This window comes from Carettochelys insculpta, chromosome 3, assembly GCF_033958435.1.
Source record: "Carettochelys insculpta isolate YL-2023 chromosome 3, ASM3395843v1, whole genome shotgun sequence".
Taxonomy (NCBI): Eukaryota; Metazoa; Chordata; order Testudines; family Carettochelyidae; genus Carettochelys; species Carettochelys insculpta.
The window spans coordinates 4050961-4071338 of record NC_134139.1 but is presented as its reverse complement, the minus strand read 5'-3'; the positions used below and the strand labels follow the sequence as shown (position 1 = coordinate 4071338).

At 52.0% G+C, this 20378-nt stretch overlaps 1 protein-coding gene across 4 annotated transcripts in view; it reads right to left on the bottom strand.

Annotated features, from left to right (window-relative positions):
• The window catches only part of LOC142010809 (cullin-9-like), a 60361-nt gene extending 48818 nt beyond the window's left edge, over window positions 1-11543 (bottom strand). For 2 of the 4 annotated variants that reach the window (XM_074989279.1, XM_074989281.1), the window contains exons 1-2: window positions 11454-11543; window positions 9129-9735 (exon numbers count right to left, since the gene is read on the bottom strand). In XM_074989279.1, the coding sequence (XP_074845380.1) occupies window positions 9129-9723 (595 nt within the window). In that variant the 5' untranslated portion in view covers window positions 9724-9735; window positions 11454-11543. The remainder of the gene's footprint in view (window positions 1-9128; window positions 9736-11453) is intronic. The other 2 variants (XM_074989280.1, XM_074989282.1) reach the window with 1 other exon arrangement.
• Window positions 11544-20378: the final 8835 nt, after the last annotated feature.

Sequence of the window (20378 nt, the reverse complement as noted above, 5' to 3'; positions counted from 1 at the left end):
GTGAGAAGGAAATCATAGCCTGGGTTATAAGTGGCCTGGTGCTGAGCAATTTACCCTGGGTTGGCTCTCTTAGCTGTTCCCAAAAACCCCTGGCATATTAAAGATGGGAGAGGCCCGGCTATCTCTTACACTGGCTTAGCAACTTGTGCTAATTAAGTTGCTTTTGGACAAAGCTTGACCCCGGCCCTATGTAAAGTATCAGAGGGCACTGGAGAAGGAAGAGGGTGTAATGTGTCAATGGGCGACACCTCTGATACATAACTATGCTATCCGCCTCCCTCCTTTCTGTGCCTATATTCTGATACCCAGACAACACACCAATGGGTGCCCTGCTCAGCCTATGCCTACAACATTTACCACTCACTAGCTCAAGGGGCAGGAGAAAAGGAGTCCTCTCCCTTTTTGGAAGGTTTGGTGCTAGCAGCCAGCGTGTCTCCTCCTCTGTAGCTCTGCTCCAGCCCACAAAGGCAACCTCAGAAAGATTCCTGCCCTGATATATGATAGGTCAGAATCCTCCTGGTAGAGGAGGATCATCCTTTCCCATTCACGGAGCCACAGACGGCCTCAGATGACACGATTAGGAGCCAGGGACCTTACGAGAATTTCACTGCAGCCATCAGCGAACCACTAGGAAAAGTGTCCTTCCAGGGGATCTCTCTTCAGCTCATCCATGATTGCACCCCAGGTTGTGACTGCCCAGAAGAGAGGCTTGTATGGACGACCCCCATGCTTCCAATTTTTAGAGAAAAGTAGAACTGGAAGGGTCCCCTATAGGTCATCGGGCCCAGTCCCCTGCCCTCCCAGCAAGACCAAACACAATCTAGACCACCCCCGACAGATGTCTCTCTAACCTGCTCTTAAATATCTCCAGCGACAGAGATTCCACAACCTCCCTACATTACTTATTCCAGTGTTTAACCACCCTGACAGTTAGGAACTTTTTCCTAAAGTCTAATCTAAATCTCCCTTGCTGCAGTTTAAGCCCATTGCTCCTTGTCCTATCCTCAGAGGCCAAGGAGAACAAATGTTTTCCTTCCTTCTTGTAACCCTCTTGTAGGTACGTGAAAAGCGCTATCATGTCCCCTCTAAGTCTTCTCTTTTCTAAACTAAACAAGCTCAGTTCTTTCAGCCTTCCCTCATAGCTCATGTTCTCCAGATCGTTAATCATTCTTGTTGCTCTTCTCTGGACCTTCTCCAATTTCTCCACATCTTTCTTGAAATGTGGTGTCCAGAAGTAGACACAGTACGTCAGCTGAGGCCTAATGAGTGCTGAGTAGAGCAGAAGAATGACTTCTCATGTCTTGTTCTCAACACTCCTGTTAATGCATCCCAGAATCATGTTTGCTTTTTTTGCAACAGCATCACACTATTGACTCATATTTAACTTGTGGTTCACTCGGATGCATAAATCTCTTTCCATAGTACTCCTTCCTAAACAGTCACTTCCCATTCTATATGAATTAAGCTGATTGTTTCTTCCTAAGTGGAATACTTTGCATTTGTCTTTATTAAACTTTGTCCCATTTACCTCAGACCACTTCTCCAGTTTGTCCAGATTATTTTGAATTATGACCCTATCCTTCAAAGAAGCTGCAACCCCTCCCAGCTTGCTATCATCTGCAAACTTAATAAGTGTACTTTCTATGCCAACATCTAAATCGTTGATGAAGATATTGAACAGAACCGGTTGGCTTGGAGACTGGTTTCTTTTGCATCCCTGACCCTTTGGGGACAGACCATGCCTTCCCCTCAGCCAGTTCTGGGGCCCAGCTGTAGTGTAGCTTGTCTCAGGCCTGTTTAAATGCCTGCCCTGACTGTGAAGTTTCCATTCGCCAGCTCCAGCTGAGAACCGCTGGGGGACACCTGGCTTTTAGCGTAGCAGGGCCCACCTCAAGGCTCAAAGTCTTCCCATGGAGATCTTGACAGTCATTCAACAACATCTTCATGTCACCCTCCTATTTGTGAGTCCATTGATGGCTGATCAGTCCATTTCTGAAGCCACAGATCTTATCACAGAAAGGTCAGGTGTTAACAGCTGTTGGAAGGGCATGGGGTGTTTTTTAACGCTCTTCTTCTCCATCTGTCCTCATCTGCACCGTGGTGGGACCTATCAAATTGCGCCACCCCCTCACAGATAACCGTTTTCCACCGGGGATAGTCTTGAGCAAGGAGCTCCCAAGTGTCGACACCGATGCTGCACTTTTTCATGTCTGCCTTCGGCATGTCCTTATATCGCTTCCACTGGCCTCCAACACTCCTCTGTCTTTCCTCCAATTCGGAAAACACAATCTGTTTTGAGAGGCGCTGATCAGACAGCCAAACCACGTGACCAGTCCAAAGAAATTGCTGATGAATGATAATAACTTCAATCCTGGTCATGGTCAGCTCTTCCAGGACACTAGTGTTCACATGGCTAGCCTCCCAAGAAATACTTAGGATTTTCTGAGGCAGCATTGATTGTATTATTCAAGTGCCTTCAAATGACGCTTGTACGTTGTCCAGGTTTCACATGCACATAGCAACGTTGGAACAACCACTGCCTGCTGTACAAGGAGCTTTGTCTTGGGATAGATGTCCCAGTTCTCAAAGACCCTTTGTCTCAGGCAGGTGAAAGCAGAGCTTGCATGGCTCAGATGACGCTGGATTTCTGTATCAATGTTGACTTTAGTGGAAAGATGACTTCCAAGATATGGGAAGTGATCCACATTTTCCAGCAGTTCTCCATTGACTTCAACAGAAACTCCATGAGATTGTCCCATCAGTGAAGGCTGGTAGAGCACGTTGGCCTTTTTGATGTTCAGTGTGAGGCTGAGACTCTCGGATGCTTCAATGAAGGCAGTTAGGGTGGTCTGAAGGGCTGTGGGAGAAAGAGCAAAAACCATATTGTCATTCATGTACTGGAGCTCATGATCGAGGTTGTGGAGGTCTTGTTTTTAACCTTCTGTCTCCTGAGACTGTCTATAGAATGAACAGGAAGCTTTTCAACCTTCACACCATCGGGAAGCTTGTCATCAATGAGGTGAAGGGTCATGGTGAAGAAGATGCAGAACAGTGATGGTGCAATGAAGCTGCCTTGCGTTTTGACGTCAGAGCTGTCACTCTGGGATCCGTTGTTTCTCCATACTGTCGCAGTCATGTTGTTGTGAAGCGGCCTTAAAATGCTAGTGAATTTTTGGGGCAGCCAATCTTTGAGAGGATGGTCTACAGGGTGCTAAGACTGACTGAATTGAATGCTTTGGTCAGGTTGATGAAACTCATATAAGGCTTGCTTGTGTTCATGACATTTTTCTTGTAGTTGTCGGGCAGTGAAGATCATGTCCGCTGTTCCTTGGAATGGTCAGAAGCCACACTGGGATCCTGGGAGAATTTCTTCGGAGAGTGGCAGGAATCGGTTTGCGAGGATTCAAGCTAAGATCTTCCCTGCTGTTGCCAGGAGGGAGATGCCATGAGAGCCTCCACTGTCCAACTTGTCACCGTTCTTGAAGGGACTGACAATCAGTGTGTCTCTGAAATCTCGTGGCATCTGCTCCCTATGCCAGATCTTGAGAATCAGGAGGTGGAGCTGTCAGTGGAGCTGCAGCCCACCTTCTTTGAAGACTTCTGTGGGCATTCCCCCTAGTTGCACTTCATCTCTCTGAGGGCAGCTTGGACCTCACTCAGGGTAGGAAGCGTTGCAAGATCGTCTCTAGGCGGTTGCTGAGGGATTTGGTCAGGGATTCTAGGAGCACAGTGGAGGGCAGTTCAAGAGCACATTATAGTGCTCCCTAAAGCAAGAAGCAATGGCTTCATTGTCTTTCAAGAGTTGGGTACCATCCTTTGATCTCAGGGGATTGATTCTGTGATTTCTCAATCTATAAACAGCTGTGGTAGCATTGAAGAAACCTCTTGTATCATTGATGTCTGTGAGATGCTGGAATTCCCACACCTTCTCAGTCCACCACTGGTTTTCACAGTCTTTGTTTTACATCACACTTCTGCCTTGGCCTCGGCATGCACGTCTCTCTTCATCGTGAAATTGATGCCGCTTTTCCAGGCCCTAAAGGCTTTTCTTTTTGCCTCAATCATGCGTTCAATTGCTACAACGTTCTCATCAAACCAGTCCTGATGCTTCTTGGTCTGGTAGCCAGAGGTTTCTCCACAAGCTTCAATGATGGCATTTTTCAATTGACACCCATGTTCTTCCACATCTTCAGGGTGTACTGTTGGCAGCTTCCTTTGGAGAGCTATCTGGACATCACTTCATCTCATGGGATCCTTCAAGGCTCGTACGTTGATCTTTCTTCAGAATGGTTTCTTATATTGATATTCTTATCAATAAACTAGACAAATACAACTTAGATGGGGCTCCTATAAGGTGGGTGCCAAACCGGCTGGATGACCATACTCAGAGAGTAGTTATTAATGGTTCTCAATCCTGCTGGAAAGGTATAACAAGTGGGGTTCCGCAGGGGTCTGTATTGGGACCGGGTCTGTTCAATATCTTCATCAACGATTTAGATTTTGGCACAGAAAGTACGCTTATTAAGTTTGCAGATAATACCAACCGAGGAGGGGTTGCAACTGCTTTGGAGGATAGGGTCAAAATTCAAAATGATCTGGACAAATTCACACATACAGAATGGGAAGCGACTGTCTAGGAACGAGCATGGCAGAAAGGAATCTAGGGGTTATAGTGGACCACAAGTTAAATAAGAGTCAACAGTGTGATGCTATTGCAAAAAAACTAAACATGATTGAGGGATGCATTAACAGGTGTGTGGTGAACAAGACACGAGAAGTCATTCTTCTGCTCTACTCTGCTCTGGTTAGGCCTCAGTTGGAGTATTGTGTCCAGTTCTGGGTGCCACATTTCAAAAAAGATGTGGAGAAACTAGAGAGGGTCCAGAAAAGAGCAACAAGAATGATCAAAGGTCCAGAGAACATGGACCTATAAAGAAAGGCTGAAAAAACTGGGCTTGTTTAGCTTGGAAAAAAGATAAAGGGGAGACACGATAGCGGTTTTCAAGTATCTAAAAGGGTGTCATGAGGAGGAGGGAGAAAACTTGTTCTCCTTGGCCTCTAAGGATAGAACAAGAAACAATGGGCTTAAGCTGCAACAAGGGAGGTGTAGGTTGGACGTTAGGAAAAAGTTCCTGTCAGGGTGGTCAAACACTGGAATAAATTGCCTACGGAGGTTGCGGAATCTCCATCTCTGGAGATGTTTAAGAACAGGTTAGATAAGTGTCTATCAGGGATGGTCTAGACAGTACTTGGTCCTGCCATTGGGGCAGGGGGCTGGACTCGATGGCCTCTCGAGGTCCCTTCCAGTCCTAGTATTTTATGATTCTATGATTCCTTTAACTTCTCCGTTTGGTGACAATCCTAATTGCCACTGTGGATCAAAGAAAGTGTTGATTGGTCCAGAAGTCATCAGCACTGGTCATTGCACGTGTGAGAAGGACATCACGCCGATCCCAAGCATGGATGATGACATCATCTATGAGGTGCCAGTCATGATCATGGATGTTGCCATGAGTTGTTAGATTTGTTTTTCTGGCAGAACAAGGTGCTCATGACGACGAGCTTGTAAGGAAGAGCACTCCACTGGAGTTGCCGTTGTTGACTCCTTCTTTCCTAATGGCAGTCTGCCAGAGATCCACATCTCCTCTGCCCCTGACATTGAAATCCCCAAAGAGAATAATCCTGTCTTCTTTGGGCATGTCCTTCCGGGCTGTGCCCAGATGGGTGTAGAACTTCTCCTTCACATCCTCTTTGGAGTCTAGAGTTGGTGCATAAGCACTGATGACAGTTGCCTGTTGGTTTCTGGCAAGCTTCAAGCAGAGAGTCATAAGACACTCATTGATGCTAAGGACTTCAGATAGGATCTCTGACAGTTTGTTCTTGATGGCAAATCCTACTCCATGAATTTGTCTTTTTTCCTGTGGGGCTCCTTTCCAGAAAAATGTGCACCCTCCACCTTCTTCTCTTAGCTTTCCTTCTTCAGGTCTATGTTTCTGCCAGGGCAGCAATAGCGATGTTGAATCATCGCAGCTCACAGGCAATAATTGTTGTGCATCTTTTGGGGGTCTCACTGTCTGGGTCATTCATTAGAGCCCAAATATGCCACGTTGCAAAGTTTACTGTTCGATTTCGACCACATGGAGGTGAACCCACTGGATGTGGTTATCCAGTTAGTGGGATTGAGGTGGACTATGTCTAGGGCACCTTCTCTAGCTCCCTCCCCATGTGGGGTGAGCAGAGTAGTTCCTAAACAGGGCTGCTCAGCTGTAGATGCAGCAGCTGGACCGTTCTACCACCTCAGTCCTCAAAACAGAACGACTGACACAGACATCCACCGCCTACAGGCTGGTTCACGACTAAAAGCTTCCAGATTTCACAATCCTGCTCCCGTCACCCTTTGCCAGTCACCGTAGGCCGTAAGTTCAGGAGAGTCGTACACAGAGGAAGATGCCTCGGGCGTGACTTCTTTTAACGTGGGGGACTGTTGCACTGCAGCCACCACACGGTTCTCGACAGATAGACAACTCAGGTCCAGTGGCATGGAATCCACGACAACTGGGTGTCTTCTGTCTGCTGCAGTCTTCATCCACCTTCACAGCCGTTGTAGCGTTACCTGAGCTACCCTCCGCCTGCTCTGCCGTTGAGGACTTCTAAGGTTATTCTTTGTCTGGACCCCCACCCCTTGATCTTGCTGCCATGGGTAACCCTGCTGGGAGCACAAGACTCCCTGTGGCATTGTTCTCGGGTTTACTGGAACACACGAGCCCAGTCACCACGACAAGGTGGCGACACGGAGATCAGCTGCTGAAGTAGCTCAGGTGGGAGAGCATTAGACTGAAGAGTTAAAAGTCCCTGGTTCACTCCCAGGCTTCAGCAAACCTTCTGTGGAGACACTCTCCTTGGAAGTGAGTCACTCGCAGCCAGACTGCACTCCCCACTCAGAGCTCACTGGAGCTGCTCATCTGGCTGCCTCCTGGCTTCTTAGGTTTCTATCGCCTCCCAGCCTGGCATGAGAGGGAAAGAGTCTGTCCCCACCTGCCTGTTCAGTGCCAGACCCAACTCCACCAGATCAGCCAGTGCCCTGCCTCTGGAGCTTGCTGTTTGCCCCCTGGCTGGACGGGTCACACCCATGCCGCCTGCTGAAGCAGCGTGGGGGATGGACAAGAACAGCCAATAACAGCATGTTATCGCTTCGGGGGTTGGTGGACTATGCCTGTTTCCCAGTGCTGTGCTTGGAAAGCCCATCTCCTCTCCAGAGGAACAGGGGCTGGGGAGAAGACAGACAGGCTGGCTGCAACTACAAGAACTTGCCAGTGCTGAGTTCTCAAGGCCTCCAGCAGCTCAGCTACCAGGGCTGTGGCTGGGGAGGTGGTGCCACCCTGTAGCTCAAGCAACCCACCGAGAGTACATGGGGAGGGAGTAGAGCAGGTAGCGCTGCCATTTCCTGAGCAAACAGGGCTGCCTGCGAGTGACCTGAAGAGAAGGGGGGTGGGAGGACAGCTGCAAACATGGCACAGCTTGCTCTCCAGCCAGGGCTGCCTGGTCTCCTGGCACACCGCGGCCCCACCTGGAGCCAGGACAGATATATCAGCTGTAAGTGGGGGAGACCCTATCTTTAAGTGGACCAGCTCATTGGCTGTTCCCAAGCCCAGAGACAGACCAAACATGGCACAAAAATTAAAGTCTACGGAAAGAAGGGCGAGGAGGCTGAGGCTATGGCCACCCTAGCCCAGAAGACAGACCCACTCAGGGGCTGCAGTCGATCCCAGTACTCTGTCCAAGAACTCAGGAGTAAGGGAGGTCGACCTTGCTGAATAAAGACAGCCAAGTTAGCTGAGCACAGATAGGTTGATTCTAGCTACACAACTGCCGTAGCTAGAATTGCATATCTGCAGTTGACTTACTTTGCCTTCCGTAGACATGGCCTAAGGAACTCGGTTGGGCGGGAACTCCCCGGCTGCCTGATGCTCTGTTAGGCACACAGGAGCTCTTTGGACATAGCCGGGGCTGGGCTCTGCTGCTTGGTTAACAGCCTGAAGGCAGATCTGCAGTGAAAACGCCATACCAGCACAGCTCTACCGGTGCCCTGCGCTGAGGGCAGAGAGCTCTCCCGTCCGGGTAACACACAGAGACAGTAGCTCTGCTGGCCAGGAAAGCCCTCCCATCAACACGGTGCGTCTACCTGGGGCTAGGCTGGTAAAATGTTGCTGAGGGTGGATTTTTCACACCCCCACATAATGCAGTTACACTGGCGTAGGTCTGGAGTGCGGACCTGGTCTAAGCGGAAACAAGCGTCCCTGGGGAATGGAGGCAAGAGGAGCCCAAAAATCCCTCCAAGGGAGAGGGACAGCAGGGGCAACACCCAAGTTCTTCCCGGGGTGCACAGAGAATCACTCCTCTGAGCCAGGCACAAACAGGAGGCTCAGAAACGCTTTTAGTGTCAAGCCTTACCTGACAACATCGGACACAAGTGCAGGGAAGAGAAGATTCTGTGTCAGCTCCCAACCTCCCCAGGGATCCTCCGAGGAGCACCAGACAACACAGCAACTCAGGCTTCAGAGCCCAGAATGGAACTAAAGTCCGCCTGGCGCAGCACCCGCAGGGAGGCATGGGGCCCGGCCTCCTCAGCACGGCCAAGGGACAAAATAAGTCAAACTAACTCTCAGCCTCCCGCCTCACTGTAGTCCCAATACCTTCTCCTCAGGATCTCACTTACCTGCTCACTGCTCAGCCTCACTCCTCCCAAGACATTTCTGCTGAGTTCACAGTCCTTGAAGGCGTTCGGAGATCAGACACAGAACTTCCCTCCCCCACCCACCCACCCACCTCCCCACCAGGAGGCACCTGAAACAAATTCAGGCCGCTCATTTCCACATTCTGCTGAGCAACCTTGAGAGGAACAAGCCAGGCCTTCAGCAGCCAGTCAGCTCTCAGAGTACTAAGCCCGCTGTCTAGAAACAGCGCCTGCCCCTCCACAAGACAACAGGGAAGCGCCTGCTGCCTGAGGGAATCCAGCCCCAATCTGTTCCCCTTCCCAGAGAGCTGCAGGGTCCCCCCCCAGGCCACCACGTTCAGCAGCCCAGCCCCAGCCCAGCTCTGCTCGGGGGCTGCCTGCCAGGAGATCTCACCCGCATCGTGTGAAGCCAGAGCCCTCAGCATCTTGCCGGCGCTGCGGCGGATTTGCTTCTCCTCATTACACAGCATCTTCATCAGCAGGTCCAGGGCCCCGGTCTCCTTGAAGACGCCTGTCAGGGAGCCAATGCTGGCGTAGGCGCTCAGCACGTGGATGGTGTTGAGGACGGAGGACTCCGGGCCTGTGGGCCCGGCCATCTGCCGGCTGGCCCGCTGCACCAGACTCCGGACGTCCGCCTTCATCTCCAGCAGCGAGGCCTCGTCCAGCGTGACGTCCGGAGGGAACGTGCTGGGCGCCTTCTCCTCCTTCACTCGCTGCCCCTCCGGCTTCCTCTTGCCCAGCAGCATCGGGCAGTTGACATAGACCTCCTCTGCCGACATCCACATCAGGATGTTCTCCGCTTTGCTGTCCGCCAAAGAGGCACTGGGGCTGCTCCCGGAGCCCTCCTCCCAGCTGAGGATGCTCCAGCGGATCAGGTACTCGGTGTGGCCATCGTGGCCCCGGCGCTGTCGGATCAGCTCCTCGGGGTAGGCCTGCAGCGTGGGCCCCAGGTGCACTAGCAGGTTTCCGTTCCTCCTCTCGCCCACCATGATGGGGAACGTCTGCGCAGGGAGAGAGAGAGAGACAGGAGCACGTCAGGAGTCAACCAAGAATCCAGGTTGAGAGCCTCTGGGACCCAGTGGGTAGGAGAGGGGACTGGAGAGGCAGAGCGCTGCATGGCAGCCTCCTGGCATTCTGCACACCAGATCAGCGCTCTGCAGGCAACGTCCCCAGCAGGAGAGGTGCTGCTCTCGCTCTATGCACAAACCCAAATCTCCCTGGGAGCCTGGGGCCCAGCCCTGGGTTACTGGGGAGCCAGATGCTGCCAGATCCCTGGCAAAGCCATCCCAGAGGGTGGAAAAGCCCAACTGGCCCAGCCCACAGGAAGCAGCACAACCAGATGGGGAGGGCACTGACCTGAGACTCAGGAAACCCAGGTTCGGTACCAACCCTGCCACCAACCTGCTGTGGGACTTAGGCAAATAATTTCTCCTATGTTTTTTCTCCCACCCTTGACCAGTTGTGTGTGTTTGGACTGTAAGTTGTCCAGGGCAGAGACTGCCACTCACTGTGTGTTTGTACAGCAAACAGCTCAGCATCCCCCAAGGAGAATTCCCTATGATCAATGTACAGTGAGCAAATCAGTCTCACTGTATGATCCAATTCCCACGGCCTCAGGCATCCCTCAGCTGGGGGCAAAGTGTGAGTTTCCTGGTACTGAACAGGCAGGTTCAACAGAGCCAGACTGAGAAGACATCACTTCACATTTCTGCACTCCAAGCTCCTCTCCGGCAGAAAACCTCCTCTTGGGACAGACAGAGGCACTCTGCCACGCCCTGCGAGCAGCACCGTTTTCGACGAGCTGCAGGGCCATCCTGACGAGGACACTGCACGCAAAGCAGCGCTCTCTGCCCTATCTGCGACGCTGGGCAAGAGAGAGCGGCTCCTGGAGCCCACGTGGCAGACAGGGGGAAAGAAATCAAAAGCTCCTGAATCATTTGGCCGCCTACCAAGGGAGCTGATAACGAGGAGAGACACCCTGTGCAGCCTACACCCGATCTGAGTCGTGCTCAACGAGCAAAAAACAAAAAGAAGTCCTGGGGCACCTGGTCGGCTCACAGATATTTTGGAGCGGCAGCTTCCGTGGGCAAAGACAAAGTCCCCCATCCACACAGCCCCACCCCACTTCCTGTGCTCCCCCTTTCCTTACAGCCCCCCACTTCCTGTGCTCCCCCTTTCCTTACAGCCCCCCACTTCCCGTGCACCCCTCGCCACACAGGACTCCTGGGGCACCTGGTCGGCTCACAGAGACTTTGTCTTTGCCCACGGAAGCTGCCGCTCCAAAATCTCGGTGAGCCGACCAGGTGCCCCAGGCCCCCTCGCTGCTGCTGCAGGCGCAGAGGCGCCGGGCTGCCGCTCTGACAGCGCCGCCTCCATAAGCGGGCGTGGCCCGAGGAAACCCCCACGCCCGCCCCAGCCGGCGGGAGCGGGCTGCAGGCGCAGAGGGAGGCCCAGCCACGCGCGCCGGTGCCACTCGTCCCGCTGCCCCGCCGTGCGCTGGCCCCGGCCCCGGCTGCGGGGGGGAGCGGCGGGGCCGGGCGGCTGCACGGGGGTGCGGGGCGAGCACAGCGCTCCGGTACCGCGCCGGGAGCAGCTCACACGCCTCGGGCCGGGACGCGGCACGGCCGCCCCGTGCTCCGGGAGTCCTCACCAGGGCCCCGCCCCGCGGCAGAGGCAGCTGGGGGCCGGCGCGGGGGTGGGGGAGGGGCGCGCCCGGTACCTGCCCAGTCAGCGCCGCGCTCCAGCCCCGCTCGCCTCAGCCGCTCGCCGCTTCCGGGTCGTGCGGGCGCGTGCGCGCGCCCAGCTCCGCGCTTACGGGTCGGCGCGAGGGACAGGGCGAGCGCCGCTGCGCATGCGCGGCCGGGCTGGCCGGGGCCTCGGCGCGGCTGGGGGGAAGGGGGAGCTGGGCCGTCGGCGGCGAGGTGGGGCGGGAAGGGGCCGCCGGCTCTCAGACCTTTGCCGTGCACCCCTAGCCACACAGCCCCCCACTTCCTCTGCTCCCACTTCCCTTACAGCCCCCCACTTCCTCTGCTCCCCCATCCACACAGCCCCCCACTTCCCTTACAGCCCCCCACTTCCTGTGCTCCCCCATCCACACAGCCCCCACTTCCCTTACAGCCCCCCACTTCCTGTGCTCCCCCATCCAACACAGCCCCCCACTTCCCTTACAGCCCCCCACTTCCTGTGCTCCCACTTCCCTTACAGCCCCCCACTTATTGTGCACCCCATCCATACATCCCCCCACTTCCCATGCTCCCCTTTCCACACAGCCCTCCACTTCCCATGCTCCCCTTATCCATACATCCCCCACTTCCTGTGCTCCCCCTTTCCTTACAGCCCCCCACTTCCTGTGCTCCCCTAGCCACACAGCCCCCCACTTCCCATGCTCCCCCTTTCCATACAGTCCCCCTTCCTGTGCACACCCTTTCCACACAACCCCCCCTTCCCATGCACCCCTTCCCATATAGCCCCATTTCCTGTGCACCCCCTTTTCATACAGCCCTGATTTTCTGTCCATCCCCCTTTCCATACAGCCCCCAATTTCCCATGCAGCCCCCCCAACCTTTCCATACACACCCCCCTCTTTTCTATATAGCTAGTGTGGCTGCCTGATTTGGCCTTTTCGAGGATCCCCTGTCATTGCACTTCATGAGGCGGAGGGATAGCGCAGTGGTTTGAGCATTGGCCTGCTTAAACCCGGGGGTGAGAGCTCAGTCCTTGAGGAGGCCATTTAGGGATTGGGGCAAATAGATGTCGTGCTGTGCTTTACGTTGCAAATAGTTTTCATTCCTTCCAACACTTCAGGGCTGACCTGTGTTAACCTGGGGCAGCTATGTGGAGATGGGGGAGGGATAGCTCAGTGGTTTGAGCGTTAGCTTGCTAAATCCAGTATTGTGAGCCCCATCCTTGAGCAGGGTATTAAGGATCTGGGGAAAAAAGGCGGGGGGGTGCTTGATCCTGTCAAGAGGGCAGGGGCTGGAGTCAGTGACCTCCCAAGGTCTCTTCCAGCTGTATGTCACATGCATCTCCATTTCCTTTATAATTTAATAGCACCTCATCAGTGACAATACTCATCATGGCTAGGCGCTTCAGGAGAGAAGATAGGACCTACCCTGCACAGGAACTAAGAACATCAGCAAACACCCTCTCCTGTAAAGGTCATGTCTGCACTGCAATATTGCAACTTTGCTTTCATTCCTTTTGTTGTGGAAAAAGGAAAAACTTAGTCAGGGGTTCCCATGAATTTAAAGGCGGAATGTAACTTGGTTTTGAAAGCTCTGCTCCTTACCTCAATATCTTTTTAAAAAACTGGCCTTAACGCCAGTGTGATCTTGTACGAAAAGCTACAAAGTTGTGTAGTGATGTCTGCTAAACACCGATATTCAGCCCCAAGATAGATTGACAAGGACCAGCATCCCAAACATAATTCACCCCAAAGTCATTTCAGTTAAAGAGATTGATTCTTTTTACTTGCTCTGTTAGTTCTGGCCCTTTCAGAGATACTACCCTCAGCTGTCCCAGGGAATTCCTATATTACTTGTACATTCCTGTAACATTCAATTTGGATGGCCAGTAACCTGACTGTCCTCCTCTGCTCCCTTTTGTAACTGAACGTGTATTTAAAAACATTCTTATTGCTGTAAAAAAAAAAACCAGCAGAAATGTAGCACTTTAAAGATTAACAAAATGATTTATTCGGTGATGAGCTTTCATGGGACAGACCCACTTCAATCATTTTGTTAGGCTTTAAGGTGCTACATTTCTGCTGGTTTTGTTGGAGTACAGACTAACACAGTATCCTCTCAGCTGTAATTGCTCTAAGTCATCCTTCCTCCTGCAAATACTTCCTGGTCAGTCACATCTCAGTCCCCTGGGTGTGGACAGGGGCTCAAGTGAGCTTCCTGGGGTTCCTGAGTCCGGACAGCATAACGCCATAGTGAACAGGGAGTGGGTGGAAAGTTGCTGGCCAACAGCTTCTAAAGGCATTATGCTTACTGTTATATGTGGGAGACCTTGCTCTTCAGAGGGGCTACCATTTGCCACCCCCAAACCTCCACCTGTGCTGTTCCTCTTCTGAAAAACCTCCTTTAAGCCTGCCTCTCTCCCCCTAGCTCCCTCTGGCCTCACAGAGAACTGGCCGTGACCTTTCTCTACTGACAGGTGGATCCAAGCCAACAGGGCCTCCCCAGTTATGTCTACACACTGCTGTGGCTGGGCCACAGGACAACCTCCCATGCCCACCAACAGCTCACCTTCCAGCTCCCCCCACACAGGCTCCATGATGCCATACAGAAAGGCCTGGAATCAGTCAGGATGAAGGTGAGGGGAAGGCTTTAGTTTATTTTTAAAAAAGTCCTAGGAACCAGTATACAAAAAAAAAAAAATCCCACCTACAAAATGCAGAACAAAGGCCAGCACTCAAAAGTCAGGCAATGAGAAGACTTACAACTCTGCCAGGTGGGGCTCTCGTGGCAGGAAAAGGCCTAATGTCCTCATAAAAATCAGTTTGGTCTAAGCTGAAACCTCAGCTGTTAAAAAAGCTTAGTTCTGATAGAATCCTAGGGCTTGAAGGGACCTCAGGAGGTCATCAAGTCCAGTCCCCTGTCTGAAGCAGGATCAGCCCCAACAAAATCATCCCAGCCAGGACTATATCAAGCCGGGACTTAAAAACCTCTAGGGATGGAGATTCCACCACCTCTCTTGGTAACGCATTCCAGTGCTTCACCAGCCTCCTGGGGAAATAGTTTTTCTTAATATCCAACCTACTCCTCCCCCTCTGTAACTTCAGACCATTGCTCCTTGTTCTGCCATCTGACACCACTGAGAACAGTTTCTCACCCTCCTCTTTAGAGCTCCCCTTCAGGAAGTCGAAGGCTGCTATTAACTCACCCCTCAGTCTTCTGTTCTGCAAACTAAGTAAATCCAAACCCAAACCCAAAGCCCCTCCTTATAGGTCAATTGTTCCAGACCCCAAATCATTTTCGTTGTTCTCCACTGAACCCACTTAAATGCAACCACATCCTTTCTGTACTGGGGGCCCAGAACTGGACGCAATACTCCATATGAGGCCTCACCAATGCTAGGTAGAGGGGAAATAATACCTTCTCTAGAACTGCTGGAAATGCTTCTCCTAATGCACCCAATATGCATCAGCCTTCTTCTCTATAAGGGCACACTGTTGACTCATATCCAGCCTCTCATCCACCACAATCCCCAGGTCCTTTTCTGCTGCGTGGCTACTTAGCCAGTCAGTCCCCAGCCTGTAACAGTGCTTGGGATTCTTCCATCCCAAGTGCAGGACACTGCACTTCTTGTTTAACCTCATCAGATTTCTTTGGGCCCAGTCCTTCAGTGTATCTACGTCACTCTGGACCCTATCCCTACCCTCAAATATATCTACCTGTCCCCCTAGCTTAGTGTCATCCACAGATTGGCTGAGGGTGCAATCCATTCCCTCATCCAGGTCATTAATAAAGATGTTGAACAATACTGGCCCCAGAACCGATCCTTGGGGAACCCCACTTGCAACTGACCACCAAGGAGACATTGAGCCATTGATCACTACCTGCTGGGCCAGACTGTCTAGCCAGTTTTCTATCCATCTTACAGTGCGTGTATCCAAGCTATACTTCCTTAACTGATGGACAAGAATGCTGTGGAGACTATCAAAAGCTCTGCTGAAGTCAAGGTGTATCACATCCACTGACTTCCCACTGTCCACAGAGCCAGTTACCTCACCATAGAAGCTAATCAGATTGGTCAGGCACAACTTGCCCTTGGTGAAAGAGAAGTTACTCACCGTAGTAACGGTGGTTCTTCGAGATGTGTCCCTGTGGGTGCTCCACGTTAGGTGTCGGGCTCGCCCCGGCGCCGCAGGTCAGATCTTCCAAGCAGTTTCTGCCGGACCGCACATGCGCCGGTGCGCGCCGCTCCCTTGCACGCTCCCGGCCATGTGCGCGATCCAGTCCCCGCCAGTTCCTTGACCAACCGCCTCGGATGCTCCTGCAAAACACTAAACAGGGATCCGAAGCGGGGAGGATGGGCGGGTAGTGGAGCACCCACGGGGACACATCTCGAAGAACCACCGTTACTATGGTGAGTAACTTTTCTTTCTTCTTCGAGTGTCCCCGTGGGTGCTCCACGTTAGGTGATTACCCAGCAGTAACCCAAGATAGGAGGTGGGTAATCGGATCATGTGCAGCTTGTCCCCGAGAGGACCGCTGTCGAGAGACGGGTATCCTCTTGGAATACCCTGTGAAGGGCGTAGTGCTTGGCGAAGGTGTCATAGGATGACCAGGTTGCTGCTCTGCAAATGTCTTTTAGCGCAACGCCCTTGAAAAAGGCTGTTGATGCCGCCACCGCCCTAGTGGAGGGAGCCCTGGGCGTGGCCAGTAAAGGAGTCTTTTTGAGTTCGTAGCACATTTTTATGCAGGATACGATGTGCTTCGAGATTCTCTGTGAAGAGAGACCTTCTCCTTTTGATTTGGGAGTGAGAGAGACTAGGAGTCTATCCGTTTTCCGGAAGGACTTAGTCCTGTCTATATAGAAAGCCAGCGCCCTCCTCACGTCCAGGAGGTGTAGGCGCGCCTCTTTGTTGGAGTTATGAGGCTTTGGATAACGAGGGTAAAACTATAGGTTCGTTAATATGAAACTCTGAAGAAACTTTGGGAACAAAGGCTGGATGCAGCCGTAAGGTTACCGCCTCCTTGGAAATTACTGTGCAGGGTGGCGTTGCCATAACTGCCGCAAGCTCGCTCACCCTGCAAGCTGACGTGATTGCAAGAAGGAAGGTCATCTTTATCATAAGGAGACAGAGGGAAACCGTGGCTAAGGGTTCAAACGGTAGTCCCGTTAGCGCATTAAGCACCAGGTCCAAGCTCCACGAAGGTGGAAGCGGTTTCTGAGGGGGGTACAGGTTTACCAGCCCCTTCAGCAACCTGGTAACCATGGGATGGGCGAACACCGTGGGCCCTTCCTCTTCATGTCTGAAAGCCGATATAGCGGCAAGGTGGACCCTTCAACGAGGATAGGGAGAGTCCGCCTCTCTTGAGGTCCAGTAAATACTCTAGTATTACAGGTATAGGCGCAGCAAGGGGGGCTAATTGCTTGGTAGAACACCATGCAGTGAATCGAGTCCATTTTTGCTTATAGGGCTTCCTGGTGGAAGTCCTCCTGCTGCTTTCTAGGACTTGTTGCACTCCCTCCGTACGCGTGCTCTCTAGGGAGCTGAGCCATGGATTAACCATGCTTGCAGTCGCAGGCCTCGGGGGTGTGGATGCACTATGGACCCCTGGGCTGCGTGAGCAGATCCAGCACCACCAGGAGGGGCATCGGTGGGCGGTCCGACATGCGCAGGAGTAGGGGGAACCATTGCTGTCGATCCCACGTTGGGACTACTAGGATCATTCGGGCTCTCTCTCTCCTGGCTTTCTGGAAAACTTTGTGGATAAGCACTGTGGGAGGAAATGCGTAGAGCAGGGGGCCCCTCCACAAGATCGCGAATGCATCCCCCAGGGACCCCCATCCCAGTCCTGCCCTGGAGCAGTATTGTGGGCACTTCTTGTTGTGTTGAGTGGCAAACAGGTCTATCTGGGGAAAAACCCAATACGTGAAAAATCGGTCGTAGCAGATCGGAACGGATCTGCCACTCGTGCGTGAGTGTGAAAAGCCTGCTCAGCTGGTCTGCCTTCACATTGTGAGCGCCTGGTAAGTACGAGGCTTTCAAGGTTATACTGTTGGCGATGCACCAGTTCCACAATCGAACTGCTTCCACACATAAGGCACGGGACCGAGCTCCTCCTTGCCGATTTATATAAAACATGGTGGAGGTATTGTCTGTACTGATCCCGACAACTTTGCCTTGTATATGGTCTCGAAAGTGTTTGCAGGCGTTGAACACTGCTCTGAGCTCCAGTATATTTATGTGCAGTGACTGCTCCATGGAGGACCACGGTCTTTGCGTCACCTTTTCGCCCATGTGTGCTCCCCACCCTATGTGGGAGGCGTCGGTAGTGAGAAAAACAGATATTTGTGGTTGGTGGAAGGGTACCCCTGTTAGCATGTTCTTGGGGTTTACCCACCATTGCAGGGATCTGCGCACCTCTGTCGTGGGCGACACCACCCTGTGGACAGTGTGTGCTGCCGGTTTGTAGACGCTCGCCAGCCAGTGCTGCATGCTGCGCATATGCAATCGGGCGTTCTGTACCACAAACGTTGCTGCTGCCATGTGGCCTAGCAGCTGTAAGCACGTCAGAACCGGCACCGTAGGGCTGAAGGTGATGACTTGCACGAGGGAACCAATGGCGCGAAAGCGGGCATCTGGTAGATAAACCCTTGCTGTGATGGAAGTTATACGTGCCCCTATGAACTCTATGTCCTGTGCGGGGTCGATCTTTGATTTTGCCAGATTGATGACCAGGCCCAGCGAAGAGAACGTGTCTGCTGTGACGCGTATCATGCGAAGTACCTCCTCCTTCGAGGCCCCTTTCAGTAGGCAGTCTTTTTGTTTTTTGAAAACAACAGCCGACTAACTTAATCTAGGACTGAAGAAACTTTAAAACAATTAAAAACGTTAAATACGCTAACTCTGGCCGTAGCCTGAGCAGATTCTGTCTGCAGCCGATGGCGGTTAAAGAGGAACTGGCGGGGACCGGATCGTGCATGTGGCTGGGAGCGCGCAAGGGAGCGGCGCACACCGGTGCATGCGCGGTCCGCCAGAAACCGCTTGGAAGATCCGACACCTAACGTGGAGCACCCACGGGGACACTCGAAGAAGAATCCAAGTTGCCTACTCTTGATCACTTTCCTCTCTTCCAAATGCTCCAAAATGGATTCCTGGAGGATCCCCTCCACAATTTGTATGGGGCCTGAGGTGAGGCTGACCGGTCTATAGTTCTGTGGCTTGTCCTCCTTTCCTTTTTCAAAGATGGGCACATTTGCTTTTTTCCAATCGTCCGGGACCTCTCCTGATTTCCATGAGTTTTTGAAGATAGTAGCCAAAGGCTCTGCAATGACATCTGCCGGTTCCCTCAGTACCCTTGGATGCATTAAATCCGGCCCCATGGATTTGTGTGCATTTAGCTTTTCTAAATAGCTCAACCTGTTGTTTCCCCGCCGAGGGCTGCCCACTTCCTTCCCACAGTGCATTGCCTAGTGCCAGAGTCGGGGAGCTGACCTTGTCTGTGAAGACTGAGGCAAAAAACGCATTCGATACTCAACCTTTCCCGTATCATCTGTCCCCAGGTTACCTCCTCACCCTCCCATAGTTAACATGCCTGTAGAAACCCCTTGTTACCATACACATTTCTTGCTGGCTGCAGTTTCAATTGTGATTTCACTTTCCTGATCACTCTTCAGCATTCTCCAGCCATGTATTTATACTCCTCCTCAGTCAGCTGTCTAAGTTTCCACTTCTTGTATGCCTCCCTTTTGAGTTTAAGATCACAAAGGATTTCCCTTGTAAGCCAAGCTGGTTGCCTACCACATCTGCTTTTCTTACTGCGCATTGGGATTTGTTCCTGTGCCTTCCTTAAGATTTAAAATACTGCCAGTTCTCCTGAACTCATCTTCCCTTCACATTAGCTTCCCAGGGGATCCTGCCCATCATCTCTCTCAGGCAACTGGTCTGCTCTTCTGAAATCAAGTCTGTATTTTACTGCTCACCTTTGTTCCATTGACTGGCCTGAGTCAGGGCAGAGTTAAGGTTGTTTGGGTACCTCCACGGCACCTTCCTAGACCATTACAAGTTTGGATTTCTTTCATCTGCAAACTCATTTATGGATTTCCTGGGCGCATGGCAGGTGGGTAGGAATTACAGCTTCTTGGAAACTGGGGTGGAGGGGAAGGGAGTAACTAAATTCAACCAGCCTCAATTCCATTTGAAGGAAGTTTTTTGCCTTGGAATTTCCTTGCTCTGTTGTTAAAACTTCCCCACAAGCTCTACCCAAGAAGCCCCAAGTAGATCTTCAACAATTGGCTGCATCGGCCGTCAACCTTTTCTCCCCCAGGTGTTCACTACAACAGCTCACACAGGAGCATCTGTCATTTAGTCTCCGATAGTCTGACTGGCATTTAGAGGGTTGGATTATGGAATCAGCCTTTGCCATCGGGCCTGGGTACCCACTTTGCCTCTCTCATGAAGACAGTTACAAGTGGGAGTTAGATACCACACGTCTCAGCCCCTCCTGCCCTGCCCTGAGCCCTCCTCCTCTCTGTTTCCCACGCCTACAAGCAGACTCACCTGCACCTGATGTGTGCACAAATGATACATTTATTGAAAGAGTATTTTTTATACAAAAAAAGCTCTGTACATAGTACTGTGATTACTTCCACATCCTTCCAGAAACACAACCCTGGAAACATTAAAAAAAAAAAACAAAACCCCACACACAACCCACCACACACACACGGACGCACACACACTAGCAGGCACACGCTTGCACACGCAAACCCCAAAACAATCAATGAAAGGAACTAAAAAAAAAAGTCACCACACAATAAATGCCGGTTCATCCCTGATACACAAGTGTTCTGACAAGTCCGCGCTTTAAATAAAATGCAGCATTAGCGTTTAACCTGCAGTTCCTGTGGCGGGGGGGGGGGGGGGGGTGTCATCAATTCATTCCAACTGTGGCCGGGGGAGTGT